The sequence below is a fragment of the Prionailurus viverrinus genome, chromosome A1, assembly GCF_022837055.1.
Source record: "Prionailurus viverrinus isolate Anna chromosome A1, UM_Priviv_1.0, whole genome shotgun sequence".
NCBI classification, from domain to species: domain Eukaryota; kingdom Metazoa; phylum Chordata; class Mammalia; order Carnivora; family Felidae; genus Prionailurus; species Prionailurus viverrinus.
Genome location: NC_062561.1, coordinates 201,219,204 through 201,239,097, shown reverse-complemented (window position 1 = coordinate 201,239,097; position 19,894 = coordinate 201,219,204). Strand labels below are relative to the sequence as shown.

The 19,894-nt window shown below is 36.7% G+C and overlaps 1 protein-coding gene across 2 annotated transcripts in view; it reads left to right on the top strand.

Moving 5' to 3' along the window:
• ITGA1 (integrin subunit alpha 1) overlaps window positions 1-19,500 on the top strand; it is a 161,219-nt gene extending 141,719 nt beyond the window's left edge. For both annotated transcript variants that reach the window (XM_047826785.1, XM_047826687.1), the window contains 6 exons: window positions 1,442-1,555; window positions 3,604-3,708; window positions 3,870-3,974; window positions 5,113-5,205; window positions 8,329-8,445; window positions 13,981-19,500. In XM_047826785.1, the coding sequence (XP_047682741.1) occupies window positions 1,442-1,555; window positions 3,604-3,708; window positions 3,870-3,974; window positions 5,113-5,205; window positions 8,329-8,445; window positions 13,981-14,025 (579 nt within the window). In that variant the 3' untranslated portion in view covers window positions 14,026-19,500. The remainder of the gene's footprint in view (window positions 1-1,441; window positions 1,556-3,603; window positions 3,709-3,869; window positions 3,975-5,112; window positions 5,206-8,328; window positions 8,446-13,980) is intronic.
• The last annotated feature ends 394 nt before the right edge of the window (window positions 19,501-19,894 follow it).

The following is a 19,894-nucleotide window of genomic DNA, read 5'->3' as shown; positions in this document are numbered from 1 at the left end:
TATTAAGCAGCTAGTAAAAGTCATATTCTTAAATATTCTTTAAGTTTATAGGAAAATACCATGACAATACATTTTACAAGTAAGATGCCAAATTTTATATTTTATATGATACAAATTTTATAATATATGCATAAATGTAAATGATAGGTAAATTGTACACTAAAATGTCACCAATGTAGTACAACTGTAGGAAACTTCTGTTTATTTTCAATATTTTCCAATATTTCTGTAAAGAACTTTGTTTTTAATCAGAGAAAATGAATGTTAATTACAAATTACATGATTTTTTTTTACATTTTGGAAGAAAACAGATGGAATTAGACTGGGAGGCCATGGCAGGGAAGTTCAGGGCATATTACAATAAGAAGGCGAGTGTCAAAGAGCATGGTTAAGAAGCCAGGCACTGCTGGTCAGGAATTTCTAGAATTCCAAGATTAAGGGATGCATTTAGATTTGGCAACCACAGGGAATTGTTTCAGATCTGTGTAGCTCTCAGTCCAGAAGTTTCAGTTAGGTAGATCAGTTGGATTTCCTGGCATCTGTAGATTAAGAAGCTTCCTACTCCCCTAAGGATTTGGCCCAAGAAGGCTGTGAAGAAGGCATAGATCCTGGAAATTATGCTTGAGTGGAAGAAGAGAGGGCTATAGCACCTGGTTGCTCCAATTCGATTGCACCTCTTCTACCTGTGAGGACTTTTGAACAGTAAATTCAGGTTCCTGCTGAACCTCATCCTGCCCAACTTTGAGCATCCCTCTCTATGGGCTACACTCACCTTTGGTGGCATGCTGTGATAGTAAGTTTGAATTTCAGCTTAATGGATAAAAATAGATGGGCACTGAGAGGAGAGGCAATGTGACTCTCATCCAACCAGATTGTCTATTGTTATTGACCCAGTAGCCATAGCTGGGGATACAGTTATGCAAGGAAGCAGGTGCATATCTGGTTTGCCTGTGCAGTGGTGACAGATCCCATGTAGCTGGGCTGAGGGACGATTTGTGGTCTTAGGAAATTATGGCAAGCACATTGAAGCAAACAAAATATGCTCTCTTGTTCTGAGTTGATCGAGTAAATAAATGTTCTCCTTCCTTCCCACCTCCAAAAGACTAACTAGTATGTCCAAAAAGATGATAAGCATGGTAAATTGACAAAAAAAATTAATTCTGAATTTCCTTAATCCCAGTCCTATTTTGGGAGTGGGAGCGGGAGCATGAAGGAACAATATATATTTGTAGCTGATACATATGGCCACTATTGAACATCCCTATTTTTTGCTTAGTTATTTCAGTTCTCTGTCCAGTGCCATCAACTGTCTGAATTCACTTTCGGGTTCAAAATATTTCACAATTTAATTCATCAATTAAGAACAGGCATTCTGCATAATACAGAAAGGGTGCTATTGGAAGAGGAACAGAGGATTACCTTTCTATTTTTTTTCCTGTAGATTAGAAAAAGTGGACATTTTCCGATGCCAGAACTTAAGCTGTCAATTTCATTTCCCAACTTGACATCAGACGGTTATCCTGTGCTATACCCAAGTGGATGGTCATCTTCTAATGTAAGTCATGTGTGCCTTGGAATTACATCATTATTGTTATCCTTTTCAGTATGTATTTAAAGCCTTTTGTTTTGCGTGCCATTTCTGATAAAGAATTTACCAAAGTAACATGGAGAAGCATTTAGAAAACTTTAAATAATAATAATGACTTCCACTGACTACTTAGTAGGTATGTTAGTTTCCTACAACTGCTGTGGTAACAAATTACCCCAATTGGGTGACTAGAAACAACAGAAATTTATTTTCGCACAGTTCTGGAGGCCAGTGTCTAAAATCAAGGTGTCAACAATGTTCGTTCCCCCTGGAGGCTCAGAGGGAGAATCTGTTCCGTTCCTCTCTCCCAGCTTCTGGTGGCTGCTGTCACCACTGAGCGTGCATTAGCTGGTGGTGGCATAAGTGCAATCCCTGCCTCTGTCCTCACATGCCTGTCTTCCTCGTGTTCCTGTGCTTTCACGTCTTCTGTCTCTCATTACACACTCATCAGTGGACTTAGAGCCCATTCTAAATCCAGAATGACCTCATCTGGAGATCTTTAATTACATCTGCAAGGACCCTGTTTCCAAACAAGGTCACATTCACAAGTTCCAGGTGCTAGGACTTGGGCATATGTTTTTGAAATCATATCCACCAGAGTAGATTTTAGATAACTACTTGTTGACTTGTGCCTTAAAATGTGTGTTATATTGTTATAGCTTTAATTTGTTTGAGGTGATCAAACAGCTTTGTAAGAAGACTTTTGATTGCTCCTAAGAACACACACAGCTGCACATAAAACAGCACAGTACTATTTACTCACTTATCCCAAACAGTAGCAATATCACACCCACTTTGTACCTATAGCTTTGAATGAGTCAATGCGGTAAATTGTTATGGTTCAATCTCTAAGACAGAGAAAATTGTAATAAATATTCAAGTAATGCATGGATATTTTCAACATTTGACAATCTGTCTTCTTTTCAGAGATTTAAGTTAAATTGTTCTCAGAAATAAAAAAATAGCAATAGTGATAGTTGGATTATAATATTTAAATGCTCTCCTATAAACAAGGAAAAATTAAAGCTCTACCATTTCTCTCTAATCCCAAAAAAAGAAGATTTGTGAGCATGTGGAAAAATTAAAATTGTACCTTTCCTATTACTTATGAACCTTTATCCTTACTACCTTTTATCAAGGATGTAGAGAGTCTTGATGAGCAAGAGCTTTATTAGAGCAAGTCTAGAAAACCAATCCAAGCACTAGCTGTCTTGTAAACCTGCCATTTTAACCTTTATAGGTTACTTACATCTTCCTCCCACATAGACCAAGTGTCTTGTTCTTGGTGTTTAGAGACTCACAAAATATTATTGGATGGATACATAAATACAGACAAAAGTTCCTCTCTTTTTTGTTTGTTTCACAAACCATCATATGAGCCATCATATTGAATAACAAATGCTAACCCCTTTTTTTTTCAGTAGAGTTTTTAAGTTCTTTTCTCCCTTTGTATTATGGGAATTTACAAACTAATGTTTGATGAAAACAATAATTTTTTAAAAATTTTTTCTAATGTGTATTTATTTTTGAGATAGAGAGAGAGAGAGAGAGAAACAGAGCAGAAAGACAGGGAAACACAGAATCTGAAGCCGGCTCCAGGCTCTGAGCTGTCAGCACGGAGCCCGACACAGGGCTCAAACCCACAAACCACAAGATCATGACCTGAGCTAGGCAAGGAAGTCAGACACCCAACCGACTGAGCCACCCATGAAAAAAATAATTTAATGAGTGTGTGAATTATGCAATAGTGCTTTCTACTAACATCCTTCTGTTTCCAAAACAACCTCAGTGATATCTATCAAAATTCAAAAGTAGCATGCTAGCGTAATTATTATCTGGGAGTGGGTGTATATGGCTGCTACAGAATAGCTTCTTCCATATTGCACATTTACGAAGATGCATCTTTCATCTCTGACAATGGCTGTCATTCACAGATTCTTCACATTATTGTACTAAGTCATTTTTCCCTCTGACATCTGGCATTGTCTGATAAAAGAAATACTTTCATTTCTTAGAATGCAAACTGCAGACCCAGTAGCCTTCAGGACCCGCTTGGTATCAACTCTGGGAAGCAAATGATTATATCAAAATCTGAAGATCTCAAACGAGGCACAATTCTGGTAAATTCAGATAACAAGACAAGTGCTACTTTTATCTCATACTTTTTAAGTGAACAAATTCAATATCAATCTAAAAATTACTATCTTTTAGAATATTTTAATATGTTATCTTTTTATTAAATGGCAAAGATACTAATATATACCTCTGGACATTTAAACAGGACTGCAGCACATGTAAATTTGCTACAATCACATGTAATTTGATTCCTTCTGACATGAGCCAAGTGAATGTTTCACTTATCTTATGGAAACCAACTTTTATAAAAGTAAGTGATTGCATTGTTCTCTGCTATTATTGAATTAACAAATATTTGTTCGTTACTTAGTATGTGCAAAGCAGAGTGCTTCTGTAGAAAGAACTAGAAATATTTTTTAAAATGTGGTCCAAGCTCCAGCTCTATTGAACCAACGATTTGGGTCTCATTTTCCCTTGTCTGTTAGCAACTAAGTTATCTCAAAGGTACCCTTTCAGATATATACTCTTTTATCAGTCTCTCTTATTATTTTTTTTTTGCACATCTAGAAATAAATACCTATGCAGTATTAAAGTTTGAATTTATCTTCCTACTTTAGAACTCAGTTAAGGGACAAGGAATTATAGAGGGACAATCCTTGATACCATTAACAACAAATAGACCTAACATATATTGTGGATTCATCGTATTAGATCAGACTTTACATGTATATATACACACACACACATGCATACACATTTATATGTACTGTGTATATATACTTACATATATATATTTATTTTTATATTATATATATTTTATATTTATTGATACATTTATGTAATTTATGTATATATTATATTTATATAATATGACATATATAAATATAAATATATTTATATTTAGGACATTTTTTAGCTCCTAGTAGTCAAATCTGTCTGGCAACAAACTACTTTAAAACTTAATCCATTGTATTTTGTGTGATTTGTGTCTCTATTACAAGTGGTGAATTATATAAAATTTCCATTTTTAGGTTTGACCATATTAAGTTGCTATTTTGTAAATCACAAACTATTGGGTATTGGCAATTTCACGTTTAATCCTAAAAAGCTTCTGTATAAACTTCGTTACCAGAGCATAGCTGTTTCATACCTAGCTAGCTACATGAAAGTGGGGCGTGGCTTGAGATTTGGTTTTGCTAAGGATAAATCTGAAGAAAATGATTTTGAAAATTTTTCATTCTATAACGAGGATCTAAGTGACAGTTCGAGTGCAGAGAGGAGGGGAGGGTGATCATTTGAAACCACCATTCCCATCTGGATGTTAACAAAACCAGTGTTTTTAGTCTCTCAGGAAAATCTCAATTTTAAAAATTGCACTAGCTCAAGCATGACTAGCTCTCACTGTGATTAGCATAATATATTGAAAATAAATCCTGTTTGCTTTTCAGGCACGTTTTTCGAGCTTAAATCTTACTGTAAGGGCAGACCTTCAGAGTGAAAATACATTAATGATTTTAAGTACTGGCAATCAAAAAAGAGAGGTAAGTACAACTCTAAGTTTTGAAAGCCTTATACATTTCACTCTGGATTTTGTGACACAACGTTTTATAATTGCTTATAGTCCCTAAAACAGTGACTAGCTAGTCACTGAGTAACAGACACTTTTTGCTTCAAATTATACTTAATTAGCTTCAAGTGTGATTTCAGTCTTCTTTGTAAGAAACTGGGAAAAATCCATGATATTTACAATTAACATGCCACGTTTGACTTTACTGCTTGTAAGTAACTATCACAATAAATTGATGTTTTTACTTTCACCTTGATAACAAATGATGCATTTGTAATTTACCTTCTTAAAAACCAACATTATAAAATGCAATTGACATTTGAAGAGCAAACTTGAAAAATGCTTTACAGAAAGTAATGGTACACTGTACAGAAATAAATGTAAATTTTTAAAGGTTTTCTTCATTTAGTCATTGGGAAATCTGAAGCAAAAATGAGATATTATTCCCTCATACAAATTCACACTTTAGTCATTGGTAAAAATAAAATGGTTTGAGTTTTTTCCTATTGTATTATTATAAAATAAGGCCAGAGTACTAATTATAGATGTGGATATATAAGCATGATTTCTCCTCTTCTCATGGGAGAGTTTAAATATCCCATGTGGATAGTGTGAGTCATAACATTTTATTTAAGAGCTACCTAACATTCAGATGTTGCTTAAAAATTTCTTATTTCAGGGGCGCCTGGGTGGCTCAGTTAATTAAGAGTCCAACTCTTGGTTTCAACTCAGGTCATAATCTCATGGTGGATTGTGGGATCAAGCCCCACATCAGGCTCCACACTGAATATGGAACCTGCTTGGGATTCTCTCTCTCCCTCTCTCTCTCTGCTCCTCTTCTGCTCACACTCTCTCTGTCTGTCTGTCTGTCTGTCTCTCTCTCTCTCTGTCTCTCAAAAATAAATAAATAAACATTTTTAAAAAATTATTATTTCAAATTAATATGTATTTCAAATAATTCCAATGAACTCTGGTAAGTATTCACCTTTAAAGAATATATGCATATAATGTATACAACATATACATATAATGTTTACTTATGTTATAAAGAGCACTGACAAGGGCATCTGGGTGGCTCTGTTGGTTAAGCATCCCACTTCGGCTCAGGTCATGATGTCGCGGTTCACAAGTTCAAGCCTCGCATCGGGCTCTGCACTGACGGCTCAGAGCCTGGAGCCTACTTAGGACTCTGTGTCTCTCTCTGTCCCTCCCCAGCTCGCTCTCTCTCTCTCTCTCTCTCAAAAAAAAAAAAATGAATAAACATAAAAAGTTGTTTAAAAAATAAAATAAAATAAAATAAAATAAAGAGCACTGATAAATGCAAAGTTGCTCCACATTCAGAGAAGCCAAAATATTACCAGTCAGCACCAAGCCCCCAAAATGAGTATATATTATATTGGAAAAGAGTACATTTGATTCCTAGATATAGTTTGTTAAAATTTTATAATTAGTTTTATTTCCCCTAAGTGTTAGTTTAAAATTCCCTATGAAGCTTTTTATTCAATAGCTCATCCTAAAGGAAAACTATACCTGCATTGTTAAATTACAAAATGATCATTTTGTAATTGTGTGATCTTAGTCACCGATCCCATCCAGATTTAAGTTTCTGTATTTGTAAGTTGAGGGAATTGTTTTAGATGTTTTTTTTTTTTAATTTTTTTTTTCAACGTTTATTTTTATTTTTGGGACAGAGAGAGACAGAGCATGAACGGGGGAGGGGCAGAGAGAGAGGGAGACACAGAATCGGAAACAGGCTCCAGGCTCTGAGCCATCAGCCCAGAGCCCGACACGGGGCTCGAACTCACGGACTGCGAGATCGTGACCTGGCTGAAGTCGGACGCTTAACCGACTGCGCCACCCAGGCGCCCCTAGATGTTTTTAAAATCTGTCTTAAACCATCTTACTCTGTACATGTGTATACTCTTGCGGGCTCTGTATTCCCAAGGTGTCAGCAGTGACCCACAGGGAGCAATCTGAGGAGTTTACATCAGTCTCTAAAATATGTAAATATCTCCCCTGTTAGTTTCCTCCTTTTACCTCCAGTCTTCCCTCTAGCTTAAGGAATTGAGACATTCCCTGTGACAAGCAGATACAGAAACTTGAGCTATTATTAGTTATTGACACCTACTCTGAATTAGTTTTTTTCTCAGAAGCCTAGGGATGAGACACAGGGCAGACAAGTTTCATAGCGGTTTGACTGCCACATTGAGTAGCTGGAACACTAAAAGCTGTTTCTTCAAAGTTTTCTTTCAATTAAGGCCTGATTTATATTGGGACACCTGAGTGGTTCAGTCTGTTAAACTTCCCATTTTGGTTCAGGTCATGATCTCACAGTTTGAGTTCGAGCCCTGCATTGGGCTCTCTGCTGACAGCTCGGAGCCTGGAACCTGCTTCATATTCTGTGCCTTCTCTCTCTACCCCTCCCCCACTCAAGCTCTGTCTCTCTTTCTCTCTCTCTTTTTCTCTCTCAATAACAAACATAAAAAAAATTGAAAAAGAACTGATTTATAGATATTGACTAAAGATAAGTACTGGAAGAGACAGTGTGGTATAATAAAATGTACATGAAGGTGAATATATGTGCAAAAATTAATTTGTACACTTGAGATTTATGCATTTTGCTATTTGAAAGTTATATATAAATTTGTAGACAAAAAAAAATCACATTAGAATTAAAATTAGAAGAAGACCTACTCAGGATTTTATGTCAACCTGTGGTGACATTTCAGCCTAAATTTTTACGACTGTGACTATGCACTAAAGTCAATCAATGAATCAATGAATCAATACTTATTGTTCTCACTGAGTTAAATTCACCTCTGCTCCTGAACATTCTGATTCATAGGAAATTTACTCTGTATATATAAATTTCTAAAGCATGATATTATAAATATTTTTGGTAACAATAAATTTGACACGGTTAGAGGTGTTGAATAGAGGAAGGGCATTTCTAAATGTAAACTCAATGTTTTTTCTGTATGTAGTAATCAGATTGAGTACATTGTTTGGTATAAAATTATACCCTGTAAGAACTCAATGTACCAGGAGTTATAATAGGTGTTTATTGATGTTAACAGTCTTGTTTAATGATTTTCAGTTTGCTATCCAAATATCCAAAGATGGACTACCAGGCAGGGTGCCATTATGGGTCATCCTGTTGAGTGCCTTTGCTGGATTGTTGCTGTTAATGCTGCTCATATTAGCACTGTGGAAGGTAAGCACCGAAGTTCCTTTGATTCCCTATTTCAACTACCAACAGCAAATTGGTGAAATGAATTATGATTTATCCGTGCTGTGCAATACAATATTAGACAGCTATTAAAAATACTGAGGGACATCTGGGTGGCTCAGTCGGCTGAGTGTCCAACTTTTGGTTTCGGCTCAGTTCATAATCCCAGGGTCATGGGATAGAGCCCTGCGTTGGGCTCCATGTGGAACATGGAGCCTGTTTAAGATTCTCTCTCTCTTCCTCTGCCTCTCTCCCTCACTAGTGCTGTCTCTCTCTCTCTAAAATAAAAAGGAAATAAACATATTGAAATGATGGGACCAAAACAAATTTTTTAAAAATGTATATCTCAAACACTATGCACAACTTAATTTCAGTTTTGTAAAAGAAAAAAAAGTCCAGAAATCATGATGGATCTCTCTAGAGGTTGGGCTTATAAGGGACCTTTATATGTCTATAATATTGGGAATTGTAAATGTTTATAAGGAAAGAAGAATGAAACCTCTCTTTTATTAAAAAAAATAAAAGAAAAGAATGAATTCCTCTATAAGTTTAAGAATATATAAGCAATAGAATAGTTAGGATGAGCATTATCCTAATCACATACCTCTATGCATCTTAAAAACTAAGATTTCTTTAATATATAAAGAAATATACCACATTTTATGCAATAGTTGTGTGCCTGAGTAAGAGATGAGAAATTTATTAATTAGTTGATGGAAAGGGAAAGATTACTGTTTCGCTGACTCCTATTTCATATCCTCTTGTGAAACTATTTCTGTTGGATAAATCTGCATATTTACATAGATGTTTGCTTATACTGAGGTATGTGAGATTTTTCAAACTCTTAGCTGCATCATTTTAAAATTAAGCAGAACTGAGGGGTGCCTGGGTGGCTCAGTTGGTTAAGCATCTGACTTCGGCTCAGGTCATGATCTCATGGTTCGTGGGTTCGAGCCTCGCATCAGGCTCTCTGCTGTCAGCACAGAGCCTGCTTTGGATTCTCTGTCTCTGTCTCTCTCTCTCTCTACCCCTCCCCTGTGTGTGCTCTGTCTCTCTCAAAATAAATAAATAAAATTTTAAAAATTTAAATAAATAAAATAAAATAAAATTAAGCAGAACGTAGATGACAGCATTTGCACCAAATTTAATAGAGAATAAAATCCCGTAGAGAAGTTGAATTTAATGTTCTTCCAATTAAACATCAAATTGGTATTTATTCTAACATAGTATCACCCTATATTTTATCAAATTGTTTTATTAAATAGCTAAACTCTGTTAAAAATGCAGGATATGGCTATATATTCCTTTTTCTAATACCTGAGCAGTAGAATTCTCTTTTAATCAAACAGTTCAAATAATAAATTTCTGTCCTATCAAATTTCCAGCTGTTCCTATCCTTTTGACTCTCTTAAAATAAATAACTTCCTCTTTTGGGGGGTGGTTTACACTAAGAGGGGATGACAAACAAAACCATGTTAGAGATGTAGACCAGCAGCATTTCCAGCAAAGTCTCTAAGACAGGATTAATTCCTTGCTTTCTCAAACCTCCAGCTCTTAGGCGTTACCAGTGCTGTGTCTGTAATACCTGGCTTTGCCACACTGTGGTACCCAAGACCTGGCTTAGTGGTGCTGAGGTTGTGCTTGAAACCTAGAATGTGGTTTCTTCATTTACATGCACCTCTGTTACAGAGAGTGTTTTATTGTTGATTTCTTCCAGTGTGATCTATTCTGAGCACTGCACTTGCCCATATAGACTTAGGACCTGGCTGACAAAGAGAAAAGGAAAGCCAGAGCTGATATTTGGATAGGTTTTCTCCGGTGGCATGTCTGCTTAAAACAAATAAGTTTTATCCACTTATTTGGTTTTTTGACCACCAATCTGAAAAAGCATAAAAGTAAAAATAAACACATCCCTCCATACAGTCAGCGTTTTTTTGATACATTCTTCTGGCTTCTTAGATCTTTTTAGGCCCAGGAAGGAAGGTAATTTAGCAAGCTTTGGACTGCTGTAACCAGTAGGTACATTTAGTTCAACCAGTTCAGTGGGAGATGCCTCAATCAGAACTGTGACTCCACAGAAACAAAGGAATTAGGACTTTCTGAGAGCTTTCTGCGTGCCAGGAACTGTTTTCAGCTTTTCCACTGTAATATTAACATCAACCCTTGAGAAAGACACTACTGTGAACCTCATTTTCTTAATGGGAAATTTGAGGCATACATATGTTCCCGAGGCCACACAGTTTATCAGGTTCAGAGTAAGGACCTCAACCCAGACCATTTCACTTCATTGCCAACACTATGAACCCCTTGCTCTATGTTCTCTCTGTCTTTTGTTCACTCTGTTGTCCTTACAACCTTTTCAACTGAGTATTTTGACTACATTTTATACTTGATAACATTAAAGCAAAGAGAGGTTAAGTAAATCTCCCAAGATTATCAGCTACTAAGGGACTGGATTCAAGCAATGATCTTTCAGCAACACCCATCCTTTTTCCAATACATCCCACTGCTGCAGGCTATGAGGCAGGGCTCTTCATTCTGGAGCTCCAGGAATTGGGTTTTGTTCAAGAGGGTCATGAACTCTCTGAAATGTATAAAAATATTTTGTTTTAGAATGAGAGTCTCTAGTTGGATTCAGTCTTTCAGCAGATCCATTATGCTAAAAAGATTAATCGCCCCTCCTCCTGTTTTAAAGCCATTTTGAACATCCCTGAAGCATGTATTTGGTCTATAGTAGACTCAGAAAAGCTACTGTTATTCCCAGGGATCTTTTTATACTAATTATACCTTGAGCAGAAACCCCAAGACTGTCCCTTCTTTCTCCTCCTTCCAAATCTGAGCACTCTAGAAGTTCATGGGAACTTCCTGGCTCCATACAGGAGACAGGCCAAAGATTCTTACTGGAGCTGTGAATCTATTTCAAAAGGCACAGTCTTTATATAATTTATCCTTATAGTACACATAGCAGAAATAGAAATTTGACAAAATCTTAGTAAACAGCTTAAGACACTTAATATTGAAGAGAGAAGGCTTTTAGGGGGCACAGATCTAAATAGACTTAGAAACATGTCCTGGAATATAGTACCACATGTTGAGGGGGAAACTCAGTCGGGCCAATATAACCAATAGAATGGAATGAGACTCAGCCCACAGAGGAACCCTAAGAAAGAAGAACATCTCTCTCTTAGCTTGATTTCATAGCAATGCCTGAGGTTCCATCACTGATGATTTATTTACAAGTCCTAAAGCTTTGTTCCTCATCCAATATTCCTATCTTTGGTGGATGTGGATAGGGAATAGCACTACAATTTTTTAGTTTTTGGTATATTAGTATCAATTTATCCATTCAACATTTATTGCATATTATAGCCAATAAGCACATACTTTCTACCGGGTACTATTTACTTTGACCCTTTGCCATAGGGTTTTGAACTAGGGAAGCATAAATAAGATCTAGCACTTACTGATAAGTAAATACGAAAAGACAAAGAAGGAAAGTGAAAGTTGTAAGTCTGGACACTGAAAACAAACTTAACTTGTTTTTAACCTTGGCTAGTATTAGCCTTCACTAGTTTGAAGCTATGTTCTATATTCACCTACTCTCCACTCCTATGACCCAACTTCCACTAAGGGCCCAACTTAATAGAATTTGTTGGGTGGAAAAGTTCAGATAACACAATTAAGTTTTAAAACAGAGCATTTAGTGTGTGAAAGCAAAGGAAAGTTGGAAAGATGCAAAAAGACTTAAGAGGGAAAGGACAGGAGATAAAGAGCAGGGTAGAGCAGGAGAGAGAAAAGTCTTACAATTCACCACCTATTTCTGTGAAGGCCTCATCTGATTAATTTTTGACTTAGGACATGCGGGCACAAGTTAAGGGGCCTGATGGTTTGTGAATCCAGTACTTTTATTGTTGGCTCAAAGAAAAAACCTGAGACATATAGAACTGCCATTAGAAGAGGGACAGATTCATTGGTTTTTTCTCGTGCTTATTTGTTCTGTTGTCTTTGCCTCATCTACCACTAGATGCCTCAACTAGATTCTGGCATGATGGAAAACATAAAAAAGTTAACTTCTCTCACTTAAAAATGCATACTTTTGACCATTTATGCCTTGTAAGCCCTCAGTTATTCAATAATTATTTTTGAATATATCATTCCCTTGCAAATTTACCATAGCTTCCTGATTAAAATAATATGAGCATATCACACTTTCAAAGAACTAACTTGTTGTCTGCTTGAACTATTATAATCTACTCTGAAATTTACAAAAAAAATAGAAAGACCCTTACTTTCCTTTTTAAAAAAAATGTTTTATTTATTCTTGAGAGAGAGAGAGACAGAGCATGAGCAGGGGAGAAGCAGAGCGAGAGAGGGACACAGAATCCAAAGCAGGCTCCAGGTTCTGAGCCGTCAGCACAGAGCCTGATTTGGGGCTCGAACCCACAGACCATGAGATCACGACCTGAGCTGAAGTCAGATGCTCAACCGACTGACCCAGGCACCCCGATTTCCTCTTATTTAAAATGTCCACATGTGGGGTGCCTGGGTGGCTCACTCGGTTAAGCGTCCAACTCTATTTCTGTTCAAGTCATGATCTCACAGTTTGTGGGATTGAGCCCTGCATTGGGCTCTGTGCTGACAGTGGGGAGTCTTCTTGGGATTCTCTCTCTCCCTCTCTTTCTCTCTCTCTGCCCTTCACCCACTCATGCTCACTAGCGCTCTCTCAAAAAAAATAAACTTTAAAAATAAAATACAATACCCACATTTTGGATTAGATTATTACAAAGGTCCCTTCCAGCCCCTATACTTACTTTTATTATAATATACAATAGGAAATATATAAAGCACTTATAATTTTTATAATGTCCCAAATTACAAGGTATAATGAAAAGTTACCCACATTCACCCCTATGTGAAATTTCTTATATGTTCAGAAATATGTTTCTTATATCCAAATTGTCCAGCATGTTTTCAAGAGGTATTTCCTGTCAAGTCTATAAAGGCAGATGTCCTGACACATTTAAAGTTATCCAGACAATTCATATCTCCCTAACCTCTCAGTCATAATGCATGTACCAGATTCCCCACCAGCTCTAAAGACCTCAATTTATGAGGTTATTTGATATAATTTCTCTGCCACATCCCTGAAAAAAAGGATGACGGCAAAATGCCATTTAGTGCCAGCTGACTGTAGTTTGCATGCTTCCCAAATATTTTCCCAAAACGTTTTTAAGTTAATTCACCACATGTACTAGTTCTTACTGGGAGACATGATATATTTAACCAACAAAAAAAGTTTAAAATGAAATAGCAACCTAATAAATGTCATTTCTTGACATTCAATATTACTTAATAGGTCAATGAAAAAAAAACCTTTCTCAATTTTATTAATTATTTGTATTATTAATTATTTGCCTGCCCCAAATCACTAGCATAGTATTAAATTTTATCCAAGGGCTTTAGTATTTATTACTTAAATTCAAATAATTAATTGTATTGTGTTTGATATTTTCTTAACAGATTGGATTCTTCAAAAGACCACTAAAGAAGAAAATGGAAAAATGACATATTTTACAGGAGAAAAATAATAATAATTATTTGATGATCTATCCTCAGGTTTGCCTCAAATATGTGACAAGAAATGTATAGATACAATTAAAGACATAGTCACATAACTTTATGTAATCCATCAGGGATTAATCACTTGGAAAGTGATAAGTCAAAGAAGATCCAAAAACAATACCATAAAAATATATTTTATAAAATGACGAAAAATATTTTAAAATAATTACTCATGTGTATTATTTAAGTAAAATTACAAAGTGTTTTGAAGATGAAGATTAACCTGTACAAATATGTTTACATATTAAATCAGCATTCAGAGTATTTAAGGAATGCATAAAAAGATTTTTATGATCATTAATAAGTTAAGCTTTTTTCCATTGATTCCTGATGGATATTCACATTCAGCATGATAGTCAACATTTGTAAATGACAAGAAAAGGTTAACTGAAAAAGATAACTTCCCCCTATTCAAATGAGAAATTTTTCCTGGGTAGAGTATATATAAAATATGGACTGAAAATATAATTAAATCACAGAGAATACGTTAGCATCTTTGTGCTGGGTTCTGTACTTGGAAAAAAATTTTTTTTCCAAAGTGTTTGGAAACTTTGAGCTGAAGAAAAACCAAGAGTGACTTGATTAAAAGCAGTGCACTGAATGGATTAATTTAAGCTTTCACAGAACATGTTTCATTTTGATATTGAGCCCTAAAACTCAAAACTTTATGCTGAAAACAACACTTCACGGCAGTTTTGTGTGGCATACCAGCGATTTGTCATGAAAAGCCATGTTGTGTATGGGATATGCTAAGATGGCTTCTGAACGGAACATGGCAGCTTAGGCAGATGCCACGGAAATGCTGAAGTCATCTTTGCTGGGCAACTTTTGAACCTTAGGGGTTCCAGGATGTACCAAAAGTAGGAGTTTTCTCAGCTCCTTGGTACATGGTTCATTTAAACCCTCAAGCTGTGAGAGTATGTTTATTTTTCATTTTTTAAAAGGTATTTAACTTTTGAAACACATTTCTTACGTTTATGAAAGGCAGTATTCCATTTCAATATTGCATTTTACCAAGAAGACACTGCTTTATAAGTGTGGCATATCAATATTTAAATAGAACTCCAGAAATGAATTTTAAAGAACTTTAGCTTTGAAACCTCGCAACGACAGAAAGAGATCACACCTCTATATGAGCTTCTTTGCTCCTGAAGTAATTATCACGGTGCCTTGGACTCTACTGTAGCATAAGCTCCTGGGTTGCTCCGTTGCTTAGGAAAATAACAATGAATGAATGTATCGTAGCCGCATGTGTGAACTACTGCTGTAAAATTAGCTGATTCTTCTGCAACAACTCCATCTCTCCACCTGGCTGACCATCACAAGACCAGCATCTGTCCAGAACCTTATCCAGAAAGTTCTGGACTCTACTTTTCTCAAAAAACATCAAATCAAGAGAGAAATTAAATGCCATAGATTTAATTTTTTAATATAATTTCCAAGGAATTATCTGAGAACTCAGCGTCGGCCTGCCTCGTGGCGCTCCACATCTACATCTAAGATCCTGACGATCAAAACCTTGCACCTGGGGAGTGCCCAGGTCATCAGTACCCTAAGAAAAGCTCAATCTTTCCAGAGGTTTGATAGCCTCCTGCTGGCCTGTCATTGTTGAGAAAAGTCTACTTTGGGAATTTCCTTCATTCCCACTATCTATCTCGGGTTCAGAAATCATGCTTTCCACTTATTATTTCTTTGCCCAATAAAACTCAGGTCTCTCTTGTTCAGAGTCACCATGCTGCACAATTCCTGTGCATAGCCTATTCAGCAGCTCTGCTCCAATCTCAACACATTCTCTGAAATAAATCTAGCAGGTAAACTTAAATTCACACGTGGCCTCCATGACTGCTAGGCAAAGCATTCACCAAACCAGGAGTGTGTACATCTTAACTAAATATGGTGTTGACTGAGAGGGAAAAGATGGAAACAATGTCATTTTGAATTTTTTAGAAAAGACAGGGAGAACTGCTGGGCCAGATCAAATAGGTACTTATAATCATGGCACAGTTTTTAACATCAATCATTCCCAGTTTTTAAATAGAATTTAATGGACCAGATATCCATCATCTCTAATACTATAACTTGTTGAGCTTTATGTGTGTGAGCATCTGTGTGTGTAAACACACATGTACACACACCCACATGAATGTGCAAACATAAATCAAATACAAAATATGTCAATAATACCAAATGACAGGGTTTGACAAAAAGGACAAAAAATAAACACAAAAGCTACACCACCAAGGAAAGTTTCATTCATCCACTTTGCATATAGTTTTCATTTTTATTAATATTTAACTTTAATGTACAGTTCTGCAACTGTGTACAAGATGCAAATGTGGAGGTTCTGATTAGAATAAGTCAGCAGTACACATGTTCTAAAACATAATGATCAAAAAATATACTAACCTCTACCATTGTATTCTAAAGCACTTAATAAGAAAAGTGAGTGCTTTTTAAAACTATGAGTTTATTCCAGAAACTTTTTTTAACTTTGGTATTTTATAAAATTGACTATTTCTTCCATTGTGAACTTACATATGTATGAAGTCCCTTTCCAGACTAAACTTAGAAAGGTATATTGGTAAATTATTCAATAACTGGCTCTCCAGGAGGAAAACAAATTCCCTGATTTGTGTCATTTGCCAATTTCCATGACCTAAATAGTCTTGTCATGGCCATTTTCAAGCTACTGATATAACCCTACCATCTTAACAAAACTCCTGAAAATTAATCTGTCAGGTCCCGTGAACCAGTATGAACTGGCTTCAGCACACCATTGAAATAGATTAGATGACAATAATAGGCAATAGATAGATGATAGATAAATAGATATAGATATACAGAGATATAACATGTTGAATATATATATAGATAGATATACAAATACACACAATATCATCATATTTCAAATTATCCTTAAAATGCTCATCTCGGGGCACCTCGGGTGGCGCAGTCGGTTAAGCGTCTGACTTCAGCCAGGTCACGATCTCGCGGTCCGTGAGTTCGATCCCCGCGTCAGGCTCTGGGCTGATGGCTCAGACCCTGGAGCCTGTTTCCGATTCTGTGTCTCCCTCTCTCTCTGCCCCTCCCCCATTCATGCTCTGTCTCTCTCTGTCCCAAAAATAAACAAACATTGAAAAAAAAAATTTTAAAAAAAAAATGCTCATCTCAAGCCCAGCAGACATAATGCTACATAGTTTCCCATTCTTTAACTTCAACTTCTAAAATTATAGCCTTCCTTTAATATTATTAAAATTATATAAACTTTCAGAAGAAGCAAGAATTGAAACCAAGAAAATCTGAAGGGCGACACAGTGAAAATCGGAACTTCAAAACCACTAAGAAGCTGCTTCACCTTCTCTAGGAGTCCATTGCCCTGGAGCAATAGTGTGAAAGTTCATTCTTTGCAAATATTTGTAATTTCTATGATCCAATTTGAAATTCAGTGGTCCAATTTATTCACTTATTTTCTCTGAGCTGTAAAGTCAGGGGCAGTTTAATTTGAATATTTCCATTTCATAAATACACTTGAAATGAGTCTTGTGGGGGAGAATTTTTTGCAAAATTTGATGCTTACTCAACCATAATAAATGTACCTATATATGCAAATACCTATAAATATATATGTATATATATATATACACACACACATATATGTATATATATGTATATATATTCTCTTTTCCTTTTACAAAACCAGTATGTAGACTCAATTGGAAAACAAATCTGCGCCAAAAGCAAAAGGTGGCTGCACAGTGCTGGAGTAGAGCTGGGTTGTAGCGGCTGTGAGAAGCCATGCACACATCTCTCTAGGCATTCTCTGGAAGGGCCACGGCTTGTACAGTGTGAATGGCTGCCCCGCCATTCCGTACAGTGTGCCTTCGTAGGGGGTAATGTCTTTATCAAACATGTTGTAATCTGTTCTGTGTGAATTAACTATCGTGCTTTGCACAACACTGAGAAAACTAGGGAAGACCCAGGCTCAGAACATGGTTCATGTGCTAGGTGCAATCACGTTATTGTCCAAAGAGAGACTTCTGGAAAGTTATTTTTAAAAAATAATATCCTCTGCATCCTTCATTTATTTTTCGGCAGTTCTCAAGTCCTCCTCATTAGTTACACGCCCCAGCCCCCACCAAGGGAGATTTTCTAGAGGACTATTGGAGAAAAATCTGTTCAAAACATGTGCTCTCTGTTTGCTGTGAATACCAGCTTCAGTGAACTGATCATTTATATAGAATTTCAGTCCTCAGTTCTTCTGTGACACAATCAAGGGATGACATGGTATAGGTATAATGTAATAGGGACAAAATGCCTTGTACTTCAGAGATGGGACATCTTTAACAGATTTACAAACCTTTATGGGACACCATCAGCAACTATGCCAAGGGTTGAAGGAAGGGCTTCTAGGATGTAGCTATCAGCACCCCACAATCCCCATCCTCACCCATGGACATAATAATCCAAAAAATTAAAAAGAAGACTCTAAAATCGTCAGACTGATGCTATTTTTAGCTTAATTTGTTAACAGCAGATTTTTTAATGCAAACATATCTTTAAGGTAAGTCCACTGGGCAACCCCTTTTAATGTTAAACTGCTGTCGCTAAACCTCTCCAATGTAGAACTTCTGAAACCATCCCAAGAAGTTAACTCTGTAGTACATTACAAAAGGCTATATTCTGCTGTCTCCCAAATGGAAGCACTATTGTGCAACATCTTATGTAAAATAAAAATAGCTGGGACGCCTGGGTGGCGCAGTCGGTTAAGTGTCCGACTTCAGCCAGGTCACCATCTCGCGGTCTGTGAGTTCGAGCCCCGCGTCAGGCTCTGGGCTGATGGCTCGGAGCCTGGAGCCTGTTTCCGATTCTGTGTCTACCTCTCTCTCTGCCCCTCCCCCGTTCATGCTCTGTCTCTCTCTGTCCCAAAAATAAAAATAAAAATAAAAATAGAGCTAAAACTGACCTTGTAATCTGGTGAACAAGTCAGTATCTTTGATCCTCATATTAAAATTTAACCTTGAATTTAGAAATTCCAAGTAACAGCCTGTAACCATTAAGCTTGAGGAAATCTAAAGGACCCTATGTTGGCCCTTAAGCCCCAGCCCCCTTGTCCCCGACGACATCTGGCACCAAAGAGGTCCATTTCTCAACTGATAGGAATGGATGCTTCTGCCTCTAAAAAAGGCTAAAAGGACTGAGTTTAACCCCTGAATCCACTACACCCCAGGATCAGCCTGGCCCCCACCTCATATCAGATACACCCAGAAGCACTTCTTGCTGAAAATTTACCATACTGAAAAATACACAAGGGTGAGTTATCACTTCAAATGTACTCTGCTTTGAGGTCAGCTTTTCTTTTCTTTTTTTTCTTTCTTCCTTCCTTTCTTTCTTTTTTTTTTTTTTTTGCCTTTTTAAATATATCAAAACCTTTCTACCATGACCAATGAATTCAGAACTTGAGGTAAGACTTCCTTGCATTTCTCTCCTGCCACAAGCTGGCGAATTTGAATGCCTTGAGGACTGGGCATTGAAATGAGCCGGAGTCCATTTGCAGGATGTCTCTGCCTTCTGCCTTCCAGTCGGTTTCTTCTGCACAGTGGGGATGTTTAGTTTCGATTTGGAACTTCCTTGGCAAGGCCACTGTAAGCCTTGTGCCCCTGGCAGGTCCTTGAGTAGTTGCATGTTCTTTCTGATGAGTTGACACTCAGAAATCCTTTAATTACCTGACACATCATGGAAAGCATGGCAGTAAACTAGGGACTGGTGACACTCCTGACTATGATGATATTTGATTTTACCATATTTCAAGTCA